Source organism: Mobula birostris, chromosome 11 (genome assembly GCF_030028105.1).
Source record: "Mobula birostris isolate sMobBir1 chromosome 11, sMobBir1.hap1, whole genome shotgun sequence".
Lineage (NCBI taxonomy): Eukaryota > Metazoa > Chordata > Chondrichthyes > Myliobatiformes > Myliobatidae > Mobula > Mobula birostris.
Window position 1 is genome coordinate 69865325 of NC_092380.1, and position 20067 is coordinate 69885391.

General features: G+C 41.1%; 1 protein-coding gene across 7 annotated transcripts in view; it reads left to right on the forward strand.

Moving 5' to 3' along the window:
• abcc8 (ATP-binding cassette, sub-family C (CFTR/MRP), member 8) overlaps positions 1–20067 on the forward strand; it is a 178115-nt gene that overhangs the window by 38814 nt on the left and 119234 nt on the right. For all 7 annotated transcript variants that reach the window (XM_072272452.1, XM_072272458.1, XM_072272457.1 and 4 more), the window contains 2 exons: positions 5503–5669; positions 12565–12807. In XM_072272452.1, the coding sequence (XP_072128553.1) occupies positions 5503–5669; positions 12565–12807 (410 nt within the window). The remainder of the gene's footprint in view (positions 1–5502; positions 5670–12564; positions 12808–20067) is intronic.

Genomic DNA, 20067 nt, shown 5'->3' on the forward strand with positions numbered 1-20067 from the left:
TCAGACCAGAATTATTCTTTAACTTTCCCATGCAAACCCTTGAGGTCACTGGAGGTACAGTCTGCAAAACTTACCTAGTCATGCTAGTCTCAGACTGACCTAGTTCTCTTGACCCTATCAGATAAACCTGGGCTCCTATTGCTCTGAACTCCTTATGTATCCAAGTAACATATTTCTTATGGCTAGACAGCATACTGCTCCTGACAAACCAGCTGACTTTGTTTCTGGCAATCCTCTTCTTATCCCCACTGTACAATCTCTGAGTTAACTAACTTCATTGCTCATTCTGTGAATTGACATTTTCCTCTTGGTCTTTGATTCCTTTTCAGGTATATTGTCCACTGTTTTAGGGAGTCTTAATAAAATGCAAGTACTATTTTTCCAAACTAAGAGCAAATATTCTGATGAGTTAAGAGGCTAAAACTACATAATGTGAAACTGGACCAGCTGTCATGCAAGTTGTAGTGCGTAAGACTTGTGTTCTGGAGCTATTGCAGAACAATTGAAACACTGGCATCTACCCAGCAAAGTGGAAAATTCCCCAGCTGTGGCCTCTTCAAGGAAAAGCAAGATTAATTAATCAGATAATTATTGGTCAAGCAAACAGCTTGCAATCATCAGCAAAGAGATGAAAGTTGTCATTCACTGTACTCTTGAACAGCACTTAATAAACAATAACCCAGTCACTGTACTCCTACCCCTTTCACTCCACCTTCTTCTACTGGCCTCCTCCATGTTCCATTCCAATCCTGATGAAGGGTCTTGGCCCAAAATATCTATTTATTTCTTTTTTTGATTGAGATACAGTGCAGAATAGGCCCTCTAGCCCTTCAAACCGTGCCACCCAGTAACCCAGTAAAGACTTAACTTTAGCCTAATCATGGGACAATTTACAATGACAAATTAACCTACCAACTGGTATGTCTTTTGACTATGGGAAGAAACTGGAGCACCTGGAGGAAACCCATGCGGTCACAGGGAGAATGTAAAAACTCATTACAGACAGCGGCGGGAATTGAACCTGGGTTGCTGGTACTGTAAAGCGTTGTGCTAACACTACACTATTGACTATTGATTCCTCTCCATAGGCGCTGCCTGACCTGCTGAGTTCTTCCAACATTTTGTGTGTGTTACTTTGGATCTGCACATCTGCAGAATCTCCTTTGTTCATCCTGTACACCCTTTCAAGCTTATTGGCATCTTTCATAAAGCATAACATCCTAACCTTTTATACCCAGTGCCTTGACCGATGAAGGAACGTGTATCAGACACTGAGCCCTGATGAACACCACTAGTCATGGGCCCCCATTCCAAGAAACTATCTTCCATCTTCACCCTCTGTTTTTACCATCATACCAATTGTATATGCACTTAGCTAGCACTCGCTGACTCCATGTGATCTAGCTTTCCACAGTCTACCATGCAGAACCTTATTAATGGCCTTATTGAGGTCCATATAGACTATATCTACTATCCTGCCCTCATTGACCTTCTTGGTTACTTCTTGCAAAAACAAGCACATAAAGCTATATGGACTATCCATAATGAATCCTTGTCTATCCAATGGAATATAATAATAATTTTGCCTGGATGAATATGGATCCAACAACACTCAAAAAAGCTCAGTATTATACAGGATATAACAACTGTTTGATTGACACCTTTTCCAACAGCTTAAACATTCATTCACTCAAAAACCCGTGCATCATGGTAGTAGTGTGTGTACCATCTAGAAATCATACTGCAGTTACCTACCAGAGTTACTCTGCCCCCATCTTCAAATTGAATGTGCATTGTTGAAGAGAATACCTCCACCTGGAACCTCTCCTTCATGTCACATGCTGTATTGATTTGCAAATATATTGGCCTTCCTTCAAAATCATTGCTAATGAAGCCTGAAACTTCTTACCCATCAATGCTGAGGACATGCCAATACAAGAGAGGCAGCAACAATCCAGAACAATTCTCCACCATCTTCTTGGGGGAATTTAGAGATGGAAAATGCATATTGGCCTTGAACAACAACACCCATAGAATAAAATAAATGAATATAGCACAAAATCCACGGTCAAAGATCATACTGAAAAATCATAGCTTACTTTTCAAAAAGAAATATAATTAGCTAGTATCCTCATCAAAAGTTCTGTTGCTATTGCAATAAGTACTTGTTTTATTCATATGTTAAACAGCAATATAATTGGAAATGTGGACACTTGTAAAAATAGTAAGTCATTATCACATGTAGCAGAATTACTTCTTCAAGATTCTAACATGTAATATTTTTCAAATCGTGTTGCGCTTGCTAATTCTGGTGTAACTGACCTTAAAGAGAAGTCACCCAATTTCAATTTGCAGATGTAGAGAATTACCAACTGGCACTTAATTTAAAATTAATAATTAATTAACTTAATAAGTGCCTTGCGTCGGTCTTCACTGTGAAAGACTAGCAGTATGCCAGAAATTCAAGAGTGTCACGGAGTGTAGTTGCTGTTACTAAGGAGATGGTACTTGGGAAGCTGAACAGTCTGAAGGTAGATAATTCACCTGAACCAGATGGACTACACTCCAGGTCCTGAAAGAGGTAGATGAAGAAACTGTGGATGCATTAAGAATCACTTTCAAGAAGCACAAAATTCTGGAATTGTTTCAGAGGACTGGAAAATTACAAATGTCACTCCACTCTTGAAGAAGGGTTGAAGGCATTTTAAAAAAAGGTAATTATAGGCCAGTTAGCTTGACATCAGTGGTTGGGAAAATGTTGGAGTCCATTATTAAGGATATGGTTTCAGTGGACTTGGAGGCATTTAATAAAACAGGTTAAAGTGTTTTCTGAGGAAAAATCTTGCCTAACAAATTTGTTAGAATTCTTTGAGGAAATAGCAGGCAAGATAGATAAAGAAGGGTCAGTGGATGTTGTTTACCTGGATTTTCAGAAAGCCTTTGACAAGGTGCTGGACATGAGGCTACTTAACAAGAGCCCATAATATTAAAGGAAAGAATCTAGGATGGGTAGAAGATTGGCTGGCTGGCAGGAGACAATGAGTATGAATAAAGGGGGCCTATGTCATTGATTTGGATGACAGAATTTATGGCTTTGTGGCCAAGTTTGCCAATGATACAAAGATAAGTGGAGGGGCAGGTAGTGTTGAGGAAACAGGGAGTCTGCAGAAGGATTTGGGTCAGTTGGGAGAATGATCAAAGAAGTGGCAGACGGAATATAGTGTAGGGAAGTGTATGGTCATACACTTGGTAGAAGTAATAAAGGCATAAACTATTTTCTAAATAATGAGAAAATTCAAAAATTATACATGCAAGGGGACTTGGGAGTCCTTGTGCAGATTCCTTAAAGGTTAACTTACAAGTTGAATTTAATTGAATTGACTTTATTACTTACATCCTTCATATACTTAAGTAAAGATCTTTACGTTAAGTCTTCATCTAAATGTGCAATGTTCAATTTATAGTAATTTATAATAAATAGTATGTGCAACAGGATAGCCAGTGTAACATAGAAATACAGTCGTGTCAGCATGCGTTAAGCAGTCTGATGGCCTGATGGAAGTAGCTGTCCCGGAGCTTGTTGGTCCTGGCAGTTATGCTGCAGTACCGTTTCCTGGATGGTAGCAGCTGGAACAATTTGTGGTTGGAGTGACTCGGGTCCCCAATGATCCTTCGGGCCCTTTTTACTCACCTGTCTTTGTATATGTCCTGAATAGTGGAAAGTTCACATCTACAGATGCGCTGAGCTCTCCTCACCACTCTTTGCAGAGTCCTGCGATTGAGGGAAGTACAGTTCCCATACCAGGCAGTAATGCTGCCAGCCAGGGTGTTCTCAATTATGCCCCTATAGAAAGTTCTTAGTATTTGGGGACCCATACCAAACTTCTTCAACCGTCTGAGGTGAAAGAGGTGCTGTTGTGCCTTTTTCACCACACAGCCGGTATGTATTAACCACGTGAGATCCTCAGTGATGTTTATGCCAAGGAACTAAAGCTATTGACGTTAATAGGGGCAACCCTGTCTCCATTCCTCCTGTAGTCCTCAACCAGCTCCTTTGTTTTTTGCAACATTGAGGGAGAGGTTATTTTCTTGACACCACTGTGTCAGAGAGATGACTTCTTCTATGTAGGATGCCTCATTATTATTTGAGATTAGGCCAATCAGTGTAACGTCATCAGCAAATTTAATCAGCAGATTGGAGCTGTGGATGGCGACACAGTCATGGGTATAGAAAGAGTAAAGGAGGGGGCTTAGTACACAGCCCTGAGGGCACCCGTGTTGAGGGGCAGAGGTGAGGGAGCCCACATTTATCACCTGCTGGCGATCTGACAGGAAGTCCAGGATCCAGCTACACAAGGCAAGCTGAAGGCTGAGGTCTCTGAGCTTCTTGGCGAGCCTGGAAGGAATTATGGTGTTGAATGCTGAACTGTAGTCCAAGAATAGCATTCTTACATAAGCATCCCTTCTCTCCAGATGTGTAAGGATGGTGTGTTGACTTGGTGGTAAGGAAGGCAAATATAATGATAACATTCATTTCGAGAGGACTAGAATATAAGAGCAAGGATGTACTGCTGAGGCTTTATAAGGTACTAGTCAGACTGTACTTAGTGTATTGTGAGCAGTATTGGGCTCCTTATCTGAGAAAGGATGTGCTGACATTGGAAGTTAATGACAGTGATTCCAGGAATGAAAGCGTTAATTTATGAGGAGCATTTAATGGGCTCTGGGCCTCTACTCGCTGGAGTTTAGAAGAAAATTAAGAGGTGATCTCAGAAGGTTATGGGGAAAAGGCAGGAGAATGGGGTTGAGAGGAACAGTAGATCAGTCATGATGGAATGGTGAAGCAGACTCAATGGGCTAAATAGCCTAATTCTGCTCTTATGTCTTAAGGTCCTATGGTCATTTAAAAACAGTGCATCCAGGAAATGCTTGTCAGGCAATTGCAGAGAACCCAGCTTCTCAATGTGCTAGTCATCTCAGTGAAACATATTTGTTTTCACTGAGTTGGAACTGGCTGTGCAGACGTAAATACTACTGATGAGTGCAACCAACAGCTGATATTCCTTTTTTGCACTGATGAATAGGATGAAGGGGGTTGAAAGATAGATAAGCTAAAGCTCTAAGCAAAGTTTATAGATACAGAAAAAAAGTGTTAAAATAGGAACTTTTTCTGATCATCGTAATCATGGAGGCTGGATGGAAAGTTGTATTTATAAAGCTGTGTGCCCTGGTAAACAAAGGAATTGAGAGTGGATCGAGCAAGTGGCCTTCCTCTATTTATATATTTCTATTTCAGACCAGCTTAAAGGGAGTGGTAGAATAAAATATCAGAATTTTAATGTATGTCTTTTGGTTAGAAACTAGTTTCCATGTGTAAGAATCTCAGAGTTAAGCTATGCAGTGCCAGTTGTTCTAAACTGTAGAATTACAATTTCAATAATGATTCCAGTTTTCATTGTGACATTATAGTTGATAACACGAAAATGTGTGTTTGTTTTGCAGCTTTACTGGTCTACTGGACATTAGCTTTCATTACTAAAACTGTAAAATTTGCCAAGTTTTGTGAGCATGGGATTGGGCTGAGCCAACTCCGATTCTGTATTGCAGCACTGTTGGCCGTGTTATATGGCATGTTGTTGGCTGTGGAAATCAATGTCATCAGAGTACGGGTAAGTCAAAAGATAATTCTTTTCACTTTCCAAGCCTTCCCTAAAGTACAGTCCATCATCCCCTCAAAACTAATTAAAAAGTTCCTAGACCTCAATATCTCCTTGTGCAAATGGATCCTCGATTTCCTCACTTGCACATCCCAGTCACTTCGGATTAGCAACAACATCCCTTCCACGATCTCCATCAGCACAGGTGCACCACAAGGCTGTGTGCTTAGCTCCTGCTTTACGCTCAATGACTGTATGGCTATGCACAGCTCCATTCAAGTTTTCTGACAATACCACTGTCATAGGCCAAATCAAAGGTGGTGACAGGTCAGCATATAAGAGGAAGATTGAAAATCAGTCTGAGTGGTGCCATAACAACAACCTCTTACTCAATGTCAGTAAGACCAAGGAGCTAATTGTTGACTTCAGGAGAAGGAAATAAGAGATCATAAGAGGGGTCAGTAATTTTAAATTCCTCGGTGTTATTATTTCAGAGGATGTGTAGTGGAAAGTATATTGACTGGCTGCATCACAGCTCGGTATGGAAACACCAATGCCCTTGAATGGAAAATCCTACCAAAAGTAGTGGATATGGTCCAGTCCATCACTAATAAAGCCCTCCCCACTATTGAGCACATCTTCATGAAGCACTGACAAAGGAAAGCAGTATCCATCATCAGGGACCCCCATCACCCAGGACGTGCTCTCTTCTTACTTCTGCCATCAGAAAGAAAGTGCAGGAGCCTCAGGACTCACACTACTAAGTTCAGAAACAGTTACTGCCCTCAACTATTACACTCTTAAACCAAAGCAGATAATTTCACTCAACTTCACTTGCCCCATCATGAAAATGTTCTCACAACCAATGGACTCCCTTTCAAGGATTCTTTATCTCATGTTCTTGTTAGTTAAAGCTTATTTATTTTTTTTATTATTATTTCTTTCATTTTGTATTTGCACAGTTTGTTGAGTTTTGCACACTGGGTGAACATTCAAGTTGGAGCGGTCTTTCATCGATTCTGTTATGGTTATTATTCTGTAGATTTCCTGAGTATGCCTGCAAGGAAATGAATCTCAGTGACAATGTATATGTACTGTACTTTTATAATAAATTTACTTTGATCTTTGAAAAAGCTTTCACCAATTGTATAGTACTAGATTCCAAGCATCACAGGTCCTCACCCACCTGTGAATAAATTCACTAGGGGTGACTATTATTTTTGGGAACATGGAAGAGAGGATTATCCCATGCAGCACGAGCCCATTCTGCTAGTTAATGAGAATATGAGATATGTATCTGAATTCCATTTGCCTGTAATCAATGTTTACATATTTTATCTAGCAGGAATGAAGTTAAGAAATAATTTTGCATGCAAAACAAGGTGAAACTATGAAACTACTTCGTGAATAGATGAATGGATTCTCATTCAGTTAATACCTCTCTATCTGAAACTGGTAGACTCTTTTTGGGTAGACTTTTTTTGATGGACTATTTTTGATAAATAATCGAAACAAAATATGTAGATATCTATTATAGGTGAATGGAATTCAGATACATATCTTATTAAATAGCAGAATACGCTCAAGTTCTCCATGGCATAATCCTCTATTCTATGTTCCCAAGAATAATAGTAACCCCAAGTGAATTTGCTCACAGGAGAGTGAGGACCTGTGATGCTTGTTTCCATTATTTATCAAAAAATAGTCCACTTTAAAAAAAAGTCTATCTAAAAAAAACTCTACCAGTTTCAGATAGAGAGGTATTAATTGAATGAGAATCCATTGATCTATTCAGGAAATAGTTTCATAGTTCCACCTTATTTTGCATGCAAAATTATTTCTTAACTTCATTCCTACAGAACTTGTTTCTGATCTTAAGATTACATCTTTTTGTCTGAAGTGTTCTCACTAGAAGGACAGCTGGAACCATTTTCTTTTCAAAGTTGCCTTAGGCTAAGGCACTGAAGCAATTCTATCACTGCGAAAGTTTAGGAGGAAATTTAACATTGATCCATCTGATATCTCTTCTTAATTCCCTTGATGTAACTTTAAATTGAACATTTGAATCCCTTCAAGAATCCACCTTTGAATTTTCCTGATTTGTTTCACTCAATGTTGTACTAACTTGATTATGCACAGTTCACTACTATATCAGGAGAGTTATAGGAACCCAAGTCAAATAGAATTATTTATATAATTATCTTGCTTATTAAACAGTCAGAATGTAGATTGGCATGACTCTTACATAGCCAAATAATTCATTGCTTTAAAAATAAAGTGTAACAAAGTCTAGCCTCTTCAAATTGACACCAAGCATCAACAGCTTGCTTCATCTGGTGAAAGTCATGACTTGTAACATGATAATCCTTCTGACAAGCAATATGAATATAATTTCCAGTGCAGCCTACTTCAAGTGAGAAAAGTCATGCCTATTGTTTATCAATTTAAAGTTTGCATGGTTGCTAAGTGCACTTGAAGTACAGGAACACCATGATCATATTTAATAGCAAAGCAGGCTCAAAAAATCTTGTAATCTATTGTTGCTTATGGTATGAAAATATCAAAAAGTAATTGTTCAGTATTGTGTCTGTACCTGTGTCTGGGTGAGTCAGAGAAAGAGAGGGGAACAAAGAGTGTTAGGTGGGGAGACGGTGGCTGACGGTGGTACTGTGATAAGAAGCAAAATTGTGATGTGGATGTGAACAGAAACTGATAAAGGTAGATCCTGTGGATCAGGTAGGATCTTAGTCAGGTTCCACAAGCAAAAATTTCACAGAATTCTTGGTACTGTGCAGCATCAGCTGGTGGAATGCCATGGTAGATCCACCAATTAAAGTCTGTCAGTAGATCTAGGATTTAGGCATTTGATGCAAGGCTATGGAATGGGAACAAATGATGGGATCAGTATAGCATCATTTTAGCAAGGAGCCACAGATATTGGATTGAACAACAGTTTCTGAACTGTAAACCTTCACTGTTCATGATCATTTCCATTTCCTTTTTCCATAGCTGCATCTATGACAAATCACTGAGTGTCCAGGCATTTCAGTTCAGAAGGCAACTGTTGCTAATTGCCAACAGTTTCACCCTCAATGTCTTCAATCCAGGCAGTACTTGTACTGCCAGCAATCTGAAAAAGCTGTCTTGAGTGGAAAATACCAAAAAGTGATCATGTTCCTCATTCTGGTCATCTAAGGGAATATCCTTCAGAATGAAGCATGAACCTAGGACTCAAATGAAACCTTATGTAAACTGATCAATATGAATTGTCTCCAGACACAAATTTATTCTTTGTATCCTCCTTATTTCAGTCCCAAATGGCTTATTCCTTTTCCTCAGACTGTATGTGCTTCATGTGAAAGCATGGCTTTGCTTGCTTACATGCTACGTGTGTGCATGATTTTGCCATCAGCAGGTCGCCCATGTTACCCTACCTGCTGCCTCAGTTAGTGATGGTAGTTGAACAGCCATAGAATAATGGCACAATGATTGTTGATAAGATACTGAGATAGTGGAATACTTGTTATTTATATGAAAAGTAAATGATCATAGTCTGCAATAGAGGAGTGAGGGAGGTTGGGGAAGAGCAGTCATCTAATCTGAGTAAATATGCAAAAGAAGTTGAGGGTGTGGACACAAGCTGGTAAAAGTACTGATGTAGTTAATATCATCATAAAGAAATGAACAAAGCACTAAATTATTTTTCAGGAGTGTCAGAATTGAAAAGCAGAAAATTCTGTCTTGAAAATAGAACAGTGGGCAGTTCTGATCATCAAATCCTAAAAAAAGGGCAGATTTACTGAAGAAGTTAACATTTCCATTAATGTTATCAGAATGAAAGATTCAACAGACTAGGCCAGATCTTTCTGGTTATGGCAGGCTTTAATGGAGCAGATATAGAGAAGATGATCCTGTCTAAAGTTGCAAGAATGGAATGACTTTTGGAGGTTGAATAGATTGCATTGATGTGACTCTGGCATGCTTAGCTCTACCAATTAGGGGTGAATTTCAAGGTAGATGCTTCCAACTATTGTGAAAGACCAGAACCAGGAGCCATAAATATCCAATACTCAGGATCTTTTCACCAAATATGATGAAAATATCAGTTATGAAATGTCATATTAATACCAGAGATGAGAGCGTTTATTTATTTTGCAAGGTGATACAGCACATAGAAAGCATCTTTAAAACATCAGGGATCCATGGATAATACTGACCTCAGAAGCTCATGTGTGGAGTTTACATCTTCTATGTTAACTTGTGGGATTCTCCTCTGCGCTCTGATTTCTTCCCACGTCCCCAAGGTTAGTTGACCCCTGTAAATCACCTAGGAGCATAGTTGGGTGTTTAGGATAATCAAACATGACTTAATAAGCATAGGTGGATGGTTAGAATGATTAAAGAGGAGTTATTGAGCAAAAGAACAAGGCAAAGTGCATTGCAGGAGTATAAGGAAATAAGGAGGGAATAATGGAACCAATAGAATTGTTCTAATGGGAACTACAATGGGTCTGATGAACTGAAATTGTTCCCTTCTGTATCACAGTAAGTAAGAACTATATTGAAGAGTTTTTCATAATTCCTCCTTACCATGAGGTGTTTCTAAATGAAGTTTGCTTCTTACCTCAGACAAATAATTTATTATAGAATTTCATTATATATTCTTACATATTAGAATAATCTTTAATGATCTAGGTAATTGTTATTCCACTTGACTTTGGGGTTTTTGCCCAAATGGGCAGAAAATTATTTTGTCTATCCATTACTATCTGGAAAACTGCAAATGTCACTCCACTATTTAAGAAGGGAGGGAGGCTGAAAAATGAAAATTATAGGCCAATTATCTTGAATTCAGTGGTTGGGAAGATGTATGGGGTCCATTATTAAGGATGAGGTTGCGGGGTACTTGGAGGCAAATGGCAAAATAGGAGAAAGTCAGCATGGTTTCCTTAAGGGGAGACCTTTCACAAATCTGTTGGAATTCTTTGAAGAAATAGCAAGCAGAATAGGCAAAGGGGAGTCAGTGGACATTGTGTACTTGGAGTTTCAGAAGGCTGCTGCACGTAAAGCTGCTTAACAACATAATTGCACCTTTTGGAACAGACTCATTCAGCTCCACTGTCATAAGGATCATTATAGAAAATCTTTCCTATCAAATGCAATAAGCATGTACAGCAGTTCATCTCTGTACAACAGGACAACACACATCATAGTACAATAGTTTCTGTTTTATTATTTCGTACATTATTATTGTACGTTGGTACATTATTATTGTGTATATTATTATTCTGTACATCATTATTATTTAAGTAGTGTTTTTTAAATGTTGTTGCTGTAACAAAAGAATTTCCCATTTGGGATCAATAAAGTAATTATTATTAAGAGCCCATGGTATTAATGGAAAAATACTAGCTAGCATGGATAGAAAATTAGCTGATTGGCAGGAGGCAAAGAGTGTGATAATGGGGACCTATTCTGGTTGGCTGCTGGTGACTCGTGTTCTGCAGGGGATGGTGTTGAGACTGCTTTTATTCATGTATGTATCAATGATTTGATGACAAAATTGATGGTTTTGTGGCCATGTTTGCAAATAATACAAAGATTGATGGAGAGGCAGGAGGTGTTGAGGAAACAAGTCTGCAGAAGGACTTAGACAGATTAGGAGAATGGGCAAAGAAGTGGCAGATGGAATATAGTGCAGGGAAATGTATGGTCATGCACTACGGTAGAAGACATAATGGTGTAGAGTGTTTTCTAATAGGGGAGAAGATCCGGTGTAAAGGGACTTGGGAGTCCTCATGCAGGATTCCCTAAAGGTTAACTTGCTGGCTGGCTTTGATGATAAGGAAGTCAAATGCAATGTTAGCATTCATTCTGGGAGGACTAGAATATAAAAACAAGGGTGAAATGCTGTGGCTTTACAAGGCATTGGTCAGACCACACTTGAAGTATTGTGAGCAGTTTTGGGCCCATTATCCATGAAAAGATGTGCTGGCATTGGAGAGAGTCCAGAGGATGTTAGTGAGAATGATTCTGGGAATGAAAGAGTTAGTGTATAAGGCGTGTTTGACGGTTCTTGGCCTGAACTTGCTGGAGTTTAGAAGAATGGGGGGGGGGAGGTGGATCTCATTGAAATCTTTAGAATACTGAAAAGCCTAGGTAGCGTTGATGTGGAGAGGATTTTTCCTGTAGTGGGGGAGTCTAGGATAGATGGCACAGCCTCAGAATAGAGGGACGTCCATTTAGAACAGAGATAAGAAAGAATTTCTGTAGCTAGAAGTGTAATGAATCTGTGGAATTCATTGCCACAGATGGCTTTTGAGGCCAAATCATTGGCTATAATTAAAGCGGGGTTTCACAGATTCTTGATTTGTCAAGGCATCAAAGCCTACGGGGGAGAAGGGAAGTGAATGGGATTGAGAGGGATAATAAATAAAGAATAATGGAATAGCAGAGCAGACTCGATGGGCCAAGTGACTTAACTCTGCTCCCATGTCTTTTGGTTTTACTGGCTGCTCTACAGTGACTCTTAGTGAAAGGTGTGTGTGTGAGTGTGCATGTATGTACCTATTCAGTGCTTGCAAGAAGCAGAATTTGTTATGAAATAGCTCAACTGTCACAAACCTTGCTGATGCATTCAGTCTGGACTCACAAAAGAAGAATAGTCACCTAAGAAAAATGTTGGAATGTTACAGACTAACTGGAAATTTTGTTCCAATTACACTTGCAACCTCATGAGAAAATAAAAAAAAGAGAAATGACTGAAGAATGTATATATGCTCCCTTTCCTTTATGTTGTTTGCTAAAGAACATGAATAATTCTTACTGTTCAATAGTAATACAAAGTGTAAATACTCAACTTTATCATTATTTCAATTATTAACTCAGGTATTTTTTTTTGCTATAGCGATATATTTTCTACAAATACTCAAGAGAAGTGAAACCTCCAGAAGACCTGCAGGACTTAGGTGTCCGATTCTTGCAACCATTTGTGAACCTGCTCTCCAAAGGCACCTACTGGTGGATGAACACCTTCATAACAACGGCACATAAAAAACCCATTGACCTTAAAGCCATTGGCAAGTTGCCTTTTGCCATGAGGGCAATAACCAATTATACACATCTGAAGGAAGCATTTGAAGTACAAAAGGTAGCTCACTTAAATACTTAGAAATGTTTAGTTTTACTTTCTGTGTCGTTAATAGTCTGTGCTTTGTTTCGGGCTATTTTGACTAACCAAAGGGCAACTCCCAACACTCAACAAAAGTTTGTACTGGGCCATGAGGAGAGTAATGTTCAATGCCTCAGCTGCAAATCTAACTATTGTTAAATACTTCAATCCAGGATAGGGGTGGAAGAGCAGTATCTTCACGTTTCCTTTCTAGGGAGAGAAAAAGCAGGTAGATTCTCCTGCTTCAGATCATGTACAAGATGCATGTGCAACAAGGCATTATGATGAAATGTGAGAAAAGGAACAGCATTGGTGTGGCTGTGAAATCCCACCATGGTTACATTGCCGACTGATACTAAGATAGCACCAGAGCAAGCAGCATAAAACAAACTGCTGGAGGAACTCGGCAGGTCAGGTAGTAGACGTGAAGGGAAATGGACAGTTGACATTTTCAGTCAAGACCATTCACCTGTGCCTTGACCCAAAATACCTGCTGCCCATTTCTCGCCACAGTTGCTGCCTGACCCATCGCGTTCCTCCAGCAGTTTTCACTTTGCTCCGTGTTGCAGCGGGTCACCAGAACAAATTGACGTGGATTGCTGCACCCTTGGGATCCCTCTTCAACAAAAGCCACTATCCTCAGTAGAAAAGTGTAAACGCCGAGAGGAGAAAGAAATAACATAACAATTAATGCTGTTTTATTTGATATTAATATTTTGTAATCAATTTATCAAAATACAAGTTAGAAAATTTTATCGGTGCAATAACAGTTATAGATTCTTCATATCTGCGCATTCTGCACTAGTTCTGAAAACTATTTACAATAATGATTAGTAACTATGCCACAGTAGCGTAGCAGGAACCATACGCTATTACAGTTTAGGGCATTGGAGTTCAATTCTGGCACTGGAAGGAGCTTGTATGTTCACCCCATGACTGCATGGGATTCCCCCAGATGTTCTAGTTCCCTCCCACAGCCCAAAGGTGTACTGGTTAGTAGGTTAATTGCTCATTGTAAATAGGCTAGGTTACAATAGGTGGGTTGCTGGACAGCGTGCCCATTGAGCTGGAGGGCCTGCTCCACACTGTATCCTTAAATAAATAAATACCATTCATAAAAGAGATCATTTCCACCTTACTGGCTGCATGAAACAGTTCACCTTTCAAATATTCTCACTGGAGCATGCGAGCACCACACATTATTAGTAACGGTTCATAAAAATGTCAGTCAATTATTTGAATCACCGCAATATTCATTCACTGACTGTTTTAAAAGACTATGTTTTGTTCATATTCACTAACAAGTCACAATGAAACTATCATTGCTGCCTTAACAAAAATAGTCCCATTGTTTTGCTACCACGCTGTTCTAAGAGTACCTGAGTGACCAACAATTCTCATATTCCTTATGCACTTAAATAAATTTCATTGTTGGTTTTAGAAAATTAGAATTTGTCACTGCTGTCTTATAGGGGGCAAATTACAGTTTCCCACAACAACAAGTTTTACTTCCAATGACATCTTGAGTGGTGACTTAATTACTTTTCTCTTTAAATATAAACAGAACTTTCTGTTATTTGACTGCTAATTAAAAACACCTTATAAGGCAGCTTGCCGATCAGTTAAACTAGACTCTGTGAAATTCAGTTTCCTTTTGACTTTAACTTTTGGTTATGTACAACAAATGAATCTCAGACACCCAGTTATTTATAATTAAAATCCTGTTGGAATAAGGTAATTTGTCAATTCTTCTATAACTACCAGTTTCAAAGTCCAGCATTCTTTGTGACAGTCTGTATCAAAGTCCCTCCTAAAGTAAGAGAATAGATATCCACAACATGTTGGAGGAACTCAGCAGGTCGGGCAGCACCCGTGGAAACTATGAGTCGACGTTTCAGGCCGGAACCCTTCATCAGGACTGTAGGGGGAAGGGGCAGAGGCCCTATAAAGAAGGTGGGGGGAGGGTGGGAAAGAGAAGCCTGGTAGGTTCCAGGTGAAATACCAGCAAGGGGAAAGACAAAGGGGTGGGGGAGGAGTCCCAGCTATGCTTGCCTCTTTGTTGGTTATGTGGAACAGTCTGTGCTCCAAACCTATTCTGGTACTGTTCCCCAACTCTTCCTTCGGTAGATTGATGACTACATTGGTGCTGCTTCTTGCACCCACGCTGAGCTCGTCAATTTCATCGACTTTACTTCAAATTTTCACCCAACCCTCAAATACACTTGGTCTATCTTGGACACTTCTCTCCCCTTTCTCGATCTCTCGGTCTCCATCTCTAGAGACAGACTGTCCACTGACACCTTCTACAAGCCCACTGACTCTCATAACTACCTCAACTATACTTCTTCCCACCCTGCCACATGCAAAAATGCCGTTCCCTATGCCCAGTTCCTCTGTCTCCGCCACATCTGCTCCCAGGATGAGGCTTTCCGTTCCAGGACATCTCAAATGTCCTCTTTCTTTAAAGATCGTGGTTTTCCATCTACCGTCATCAATGATGCCCTCACCCGCATCTCCTCCATTTCCCGCACTTCGGCCCTCACCCCATCCTCCCGCCACCACAACAGGGACAGAGTTCCCCTTGTCCTCACCTACCACCCCACCAGCCTTCGGATCCAGCATATTATCCTCCGCAACTTGCGCCACCTTCAACAGGACCCTACCTCTAAGCACATCTTTCCCTCTCCACCCCTCTCCGCTTTCCGCAGGGATCAGTCCATCCACGACTCCCTTAGCCACACGTCCATTCCCACTGATCTCCCACCTGGCACTTATCCCTGTAAGCCTAAGTGCTACACCCGTCCCTACACCTCCTCTCTTGCCATCATTCAGGGCCCCAAACAGTCCTTCCAGGTGAGGCAACACTTCACTTGTGAGTCTGTTGTGGTCATCTATTGCATCCGGTGCGGCCTCCTCTACATCGGTGAAACTCGACGGACATTGGGGGACCGCTTCATTGAGCACCTCCGCTCCGTCCGCCACAACAGACAGGATCTCCCAGTAGCCACCCACTTCAACTCTGCTTCCCACTCCCATTCAGATATGTCCATACATGGCCTCCTCTACTGCCATGATGAGGCTAAACTCAGGTTGGAGGAGCAACACCTCATATACCGTCTAGGTAGTCTCCAGCCCCTTGGTATGAACGTAGAATTCTCCAACTTCTGGTAATTTCCCCCCCCCCCCCCCCCCGCTTCCTCTATCTCTATTTCACTCTGCCCCCTCCCCCAGCTGCCTATCACCTCCCTCATGGTTCCACCTCCTTCTACTACCCATTGTGTTTTCCCCTATTCTTTCTCCACCTTTCCTGCCTATCACCTCCCTGCATCCCCTCCCCCACCCTTTGTCTTTCCCCTTACTGGTTTTTCACCTGGGACCTACCAGGCTTCTCCTTCCCACCCTCCCCCCCACCTTCTTTATAGGGCCTTTGCCCCTTCCCTCTACTGTCCTGACGAAGGGTTCCGGCCCGAAACGTCGACTGATCGTTCCCACAGATGCTGCCCGACCCGCTGAGTTCCTCCAGCGTGTTGTGAGTGTTGCTTTGATCCCAGCATCTGCAGATTATTTTGTGTTTAAGAGAATAGATATAATTTTTATAACCATTTCAGGTCATGTTAAAATGAGTAAGGGTATGATGAATATCGTTTTCTATTTCTAAGTTCTCTTATTATTTTTTTCATACTGATTGATTTCTGTAGAGTTTGCAGGTGACTGTGGGTGAAAGGAGATTAACAAGATGTTTTCACATCTCTGTAACCCATACTTCGTAAGATATTCAAGGATGTTTCAAATTAGCAATTATTTTTGTGTGAGTAATTATTTTAAATGACTTACAACCCTTGATCAGGATTGTTCATCTACAAACAAATTGCATTCAGTGATCTGTAGTGTTACTTATTCATGAATCATTACAGTTACATAAAATCTGGTGTTTATGTCCAATAAGTGGTTGTGACTTATACAATAGTGAGTCACAACATTAGCTACGGCTGCATTCGACCCCACCACATTGCCTCAGATGCTGAAACTAAGCCCTTGTCAGACTAATGCTTTACCGATGTTGAAATTTTTGCTCGAATCTTCCTTCACCCCACCCCTGAAGATGTTAGCTACTGGACATAAATGCTGACTCCCCATACCTGACCCACTCTGCTGAATTAAAATTTCAAATAAGGGGCAAGAAGAGAGATATAGCTCTGGTGTGGGAGAGAAAATGGAGGGAAGATGAGGGACTTGTGACAAGTATTGTGCTTGTGAGAGTGGGAGGAAGGGATGAAAGGTGAGAAAGGGAGAACTTGAAAATCTCTCTCTCACTTTCACCCCTTCTCCCTCTCTCCCTCTCTCTCCCACACTCGCCCTGTCTCTCTCCCACGCTCGCCCTCTCTCTCTCCTCCTCTCTAACACTCACCTCCTCTCTGACACTCACCTCCTCTCTCACTGTTACCCTCTCCCTCACCCACCCTCTCCCTCCCCCTCCCTCCCTCACACACACACTCTCCCACACACACACATACACACACACACACACACACACACACACACACACACTCTCTCTCTCTCTCCCACACACTCTCTCTCTCCCACACACTCTCACTCTCTCTCCCACACACACTCTCACTCTCTCTCTCTCTCCCTCCCACACACTCTCTCTCCCTCCCACACACTCTCTCTCCCACACACTCTCTCTCCCACACACACTCTCTCTCCCACACACACTCTCTCTCCCACACACACTCTCTCTCACACACTCTCTCTCTCCCACGCAACACACTCTGTTTCTCTCTCCCACGCACGCACTCTCTCTCCCGCACACGCACTCTCTCTCCCGCACACTCTCTCTCTCTCACACACACTCTCTCTCCCACACACTCTCTCTCTCCCACACACTCTCTCTCTCACACTCTCTCTCTCTCTCACACTCTCTCTCTCACATTCTCTGTCCCACACACACTCTCTCTCCCACACACACACTCTCTTTCTCTCTCCCACACACACACACTCTCTCTCTCCCTCCTGTACACGCACTCTCTCTCTCCCACACAATCTCTCTCTCTCACACACTCTCTCTCTCCCACGCACACACTCTGTTTCTCTCTCCCACACACACGCGCTCTCTCTCCCGCACACGCACTCTGTCCCGCACACGCACTCTCTCTCTCCTACACACATTTTTCTCTCTCACACACCCACTCTCTCTCTCCCTCCCACACATACACTCCCTCACTCTCACACACACACTCCCTCACTCTCACACACACACTCCCACTCCCTCACACACCCACTCCCACTCCCTCACACACACATCCTGTCTCTCTCACACACACACACACACTCTCTCCCGCTCACTCTCATCCTCTCTCTCACACTCCTTCACCCTCACCTTCAACCTCAACCTCACTTTCACCCTCAATCTCACCCTCTCCCTCACCCATTTCCTGTCCCTCTCTCATCCTCTCTCTCATCCTCTCTCGTATCCTCTCTCTGTCACTGTCTCTCTCTGTCTCTCACTCTCTCTCTCTGTCTCTCACTCTCTCTCTCTGTCACTCTCTCTCTCACTCTCTCTGTCAATCTCCCTCTCACTCTCTCTCACTCTTTTCACTCTCTCTCACTTCTAACTCTCACTCTCTCTTTCTCACTATCTCTCACCCTCTCTCACACTGTTCCCCCACCATCATCTTTTCCCCTCCATGCTGCAGTTCCCTGTCAGTTTTCCTGCTGCCTTATTATTGAATTATTCATATTCAGTATATGGCTGCTTTGCAGCTGTCTATAGATACAGAGAAGCACTAAAGTTTCAGGATTTCCTTTCTAAACCTACAAATCATGTGGCATGGCCAGTGAGCTGTGAAGGGCAAAGAACATTTTATAAAAAAGACGCTGGATAGTTTTTCAAGAAGCGCATTTTCTAAAAATTGAAATTCCCAGAAGCTGGGCAGAAGGGGCTATGGGTGGACCTTACAAATTGGTAATAATAAATTTACAACAGTTCTCGGAACTATTAGAGAATATATGACCTAGAGTAAATGCAATGAAGTTTTCTTGTCTTATAATGTCATCTGTGATATTGTATGTGTTGCATTTCTCATTTTAGTAACTGGATCACCAGAGAGGAGGTCATGTTGCCTCTTCTACATTACAGCAAAATTAATCATTAGAAGCTTATGGAATTAATGAAAGCTAATGTTTCCTATTTTTCCCTTTGAGCCTATTCTGATGTTCATAATTCAGAATATAAACATAAAAGTATGTTTTTATAAACAACACGAGTTAAAGTCTCGAGTTAATTACCAGGTCTAGAATTTTTTTTAAATCACACCAATAAAACAAAGAGGATTTGATTCTGTATGAAAGGCAATTAATTTTTTGGAATTAACTGTTCGTAATTTTATCGTAATTGGTCTGCATGCTGAAATTCAGTAACTGAATAATAATTGTTTGGCTTTCTTTATGATATAGAGCTGTCAGTGTAGGTTGAAAGATGGATGCAAGGAGATGCAGGGACATTAGATATAAACACAGCAGGTGGAATGTAACATGGAAAATGTAACCTATTAATAATAGGCATTAGAATGCCAAACAAGGAATGAATTACTTGGGATTTGATGGTGCCCACATTAAAAACATGGTCCTGAAGAACAGAAGGATGTCGGCCTGAAACGTCAAGTGTTTACCCTTTTCCATAGATGCTGCCTAATCTGCTGAGTTCATCCAGTGTTTTCTGTGTGTTGGTTTAAAAACATTGTGTAGGTTCATTTATGAGGAATGGCAGCGTGTATATGGTATTGGGTGACATAGAACCAATTAGTTCATTTCTGTACAATTTTCAGAAAGGGATAATTGAAGGAGAGCATAAAAGCCCACAAAAGTAACGCGGATTGTATATTTTCATACAGCTCACAATTGTATGTGCCAGCTATTCACATTAAAATATATTTGGATAAATAAATGGATAGGCAAGATATAGAGGGATGTGGACCAAATGTATGCAAATAAAACTAGCTTAGGTGGGCACCCTGGTCAGCACGCACAAGATGAGCCAAAAGGCTTGTTTCTGTGCTGTATGACTCTGTGACTCTATCTACCTTTTCCTGCACCTGTTGAGCTGTGAATTTCTGTATTTCTTAGCTTCCTCTCACATATTGTGTAATCCCTTGCTTTTCTTTTGCCTTCCGTAAGTACACTACCTCAGCATGTTTCTGCCTTCCTGACGCATCCATTGATACCTTCACGTAGCAGCAT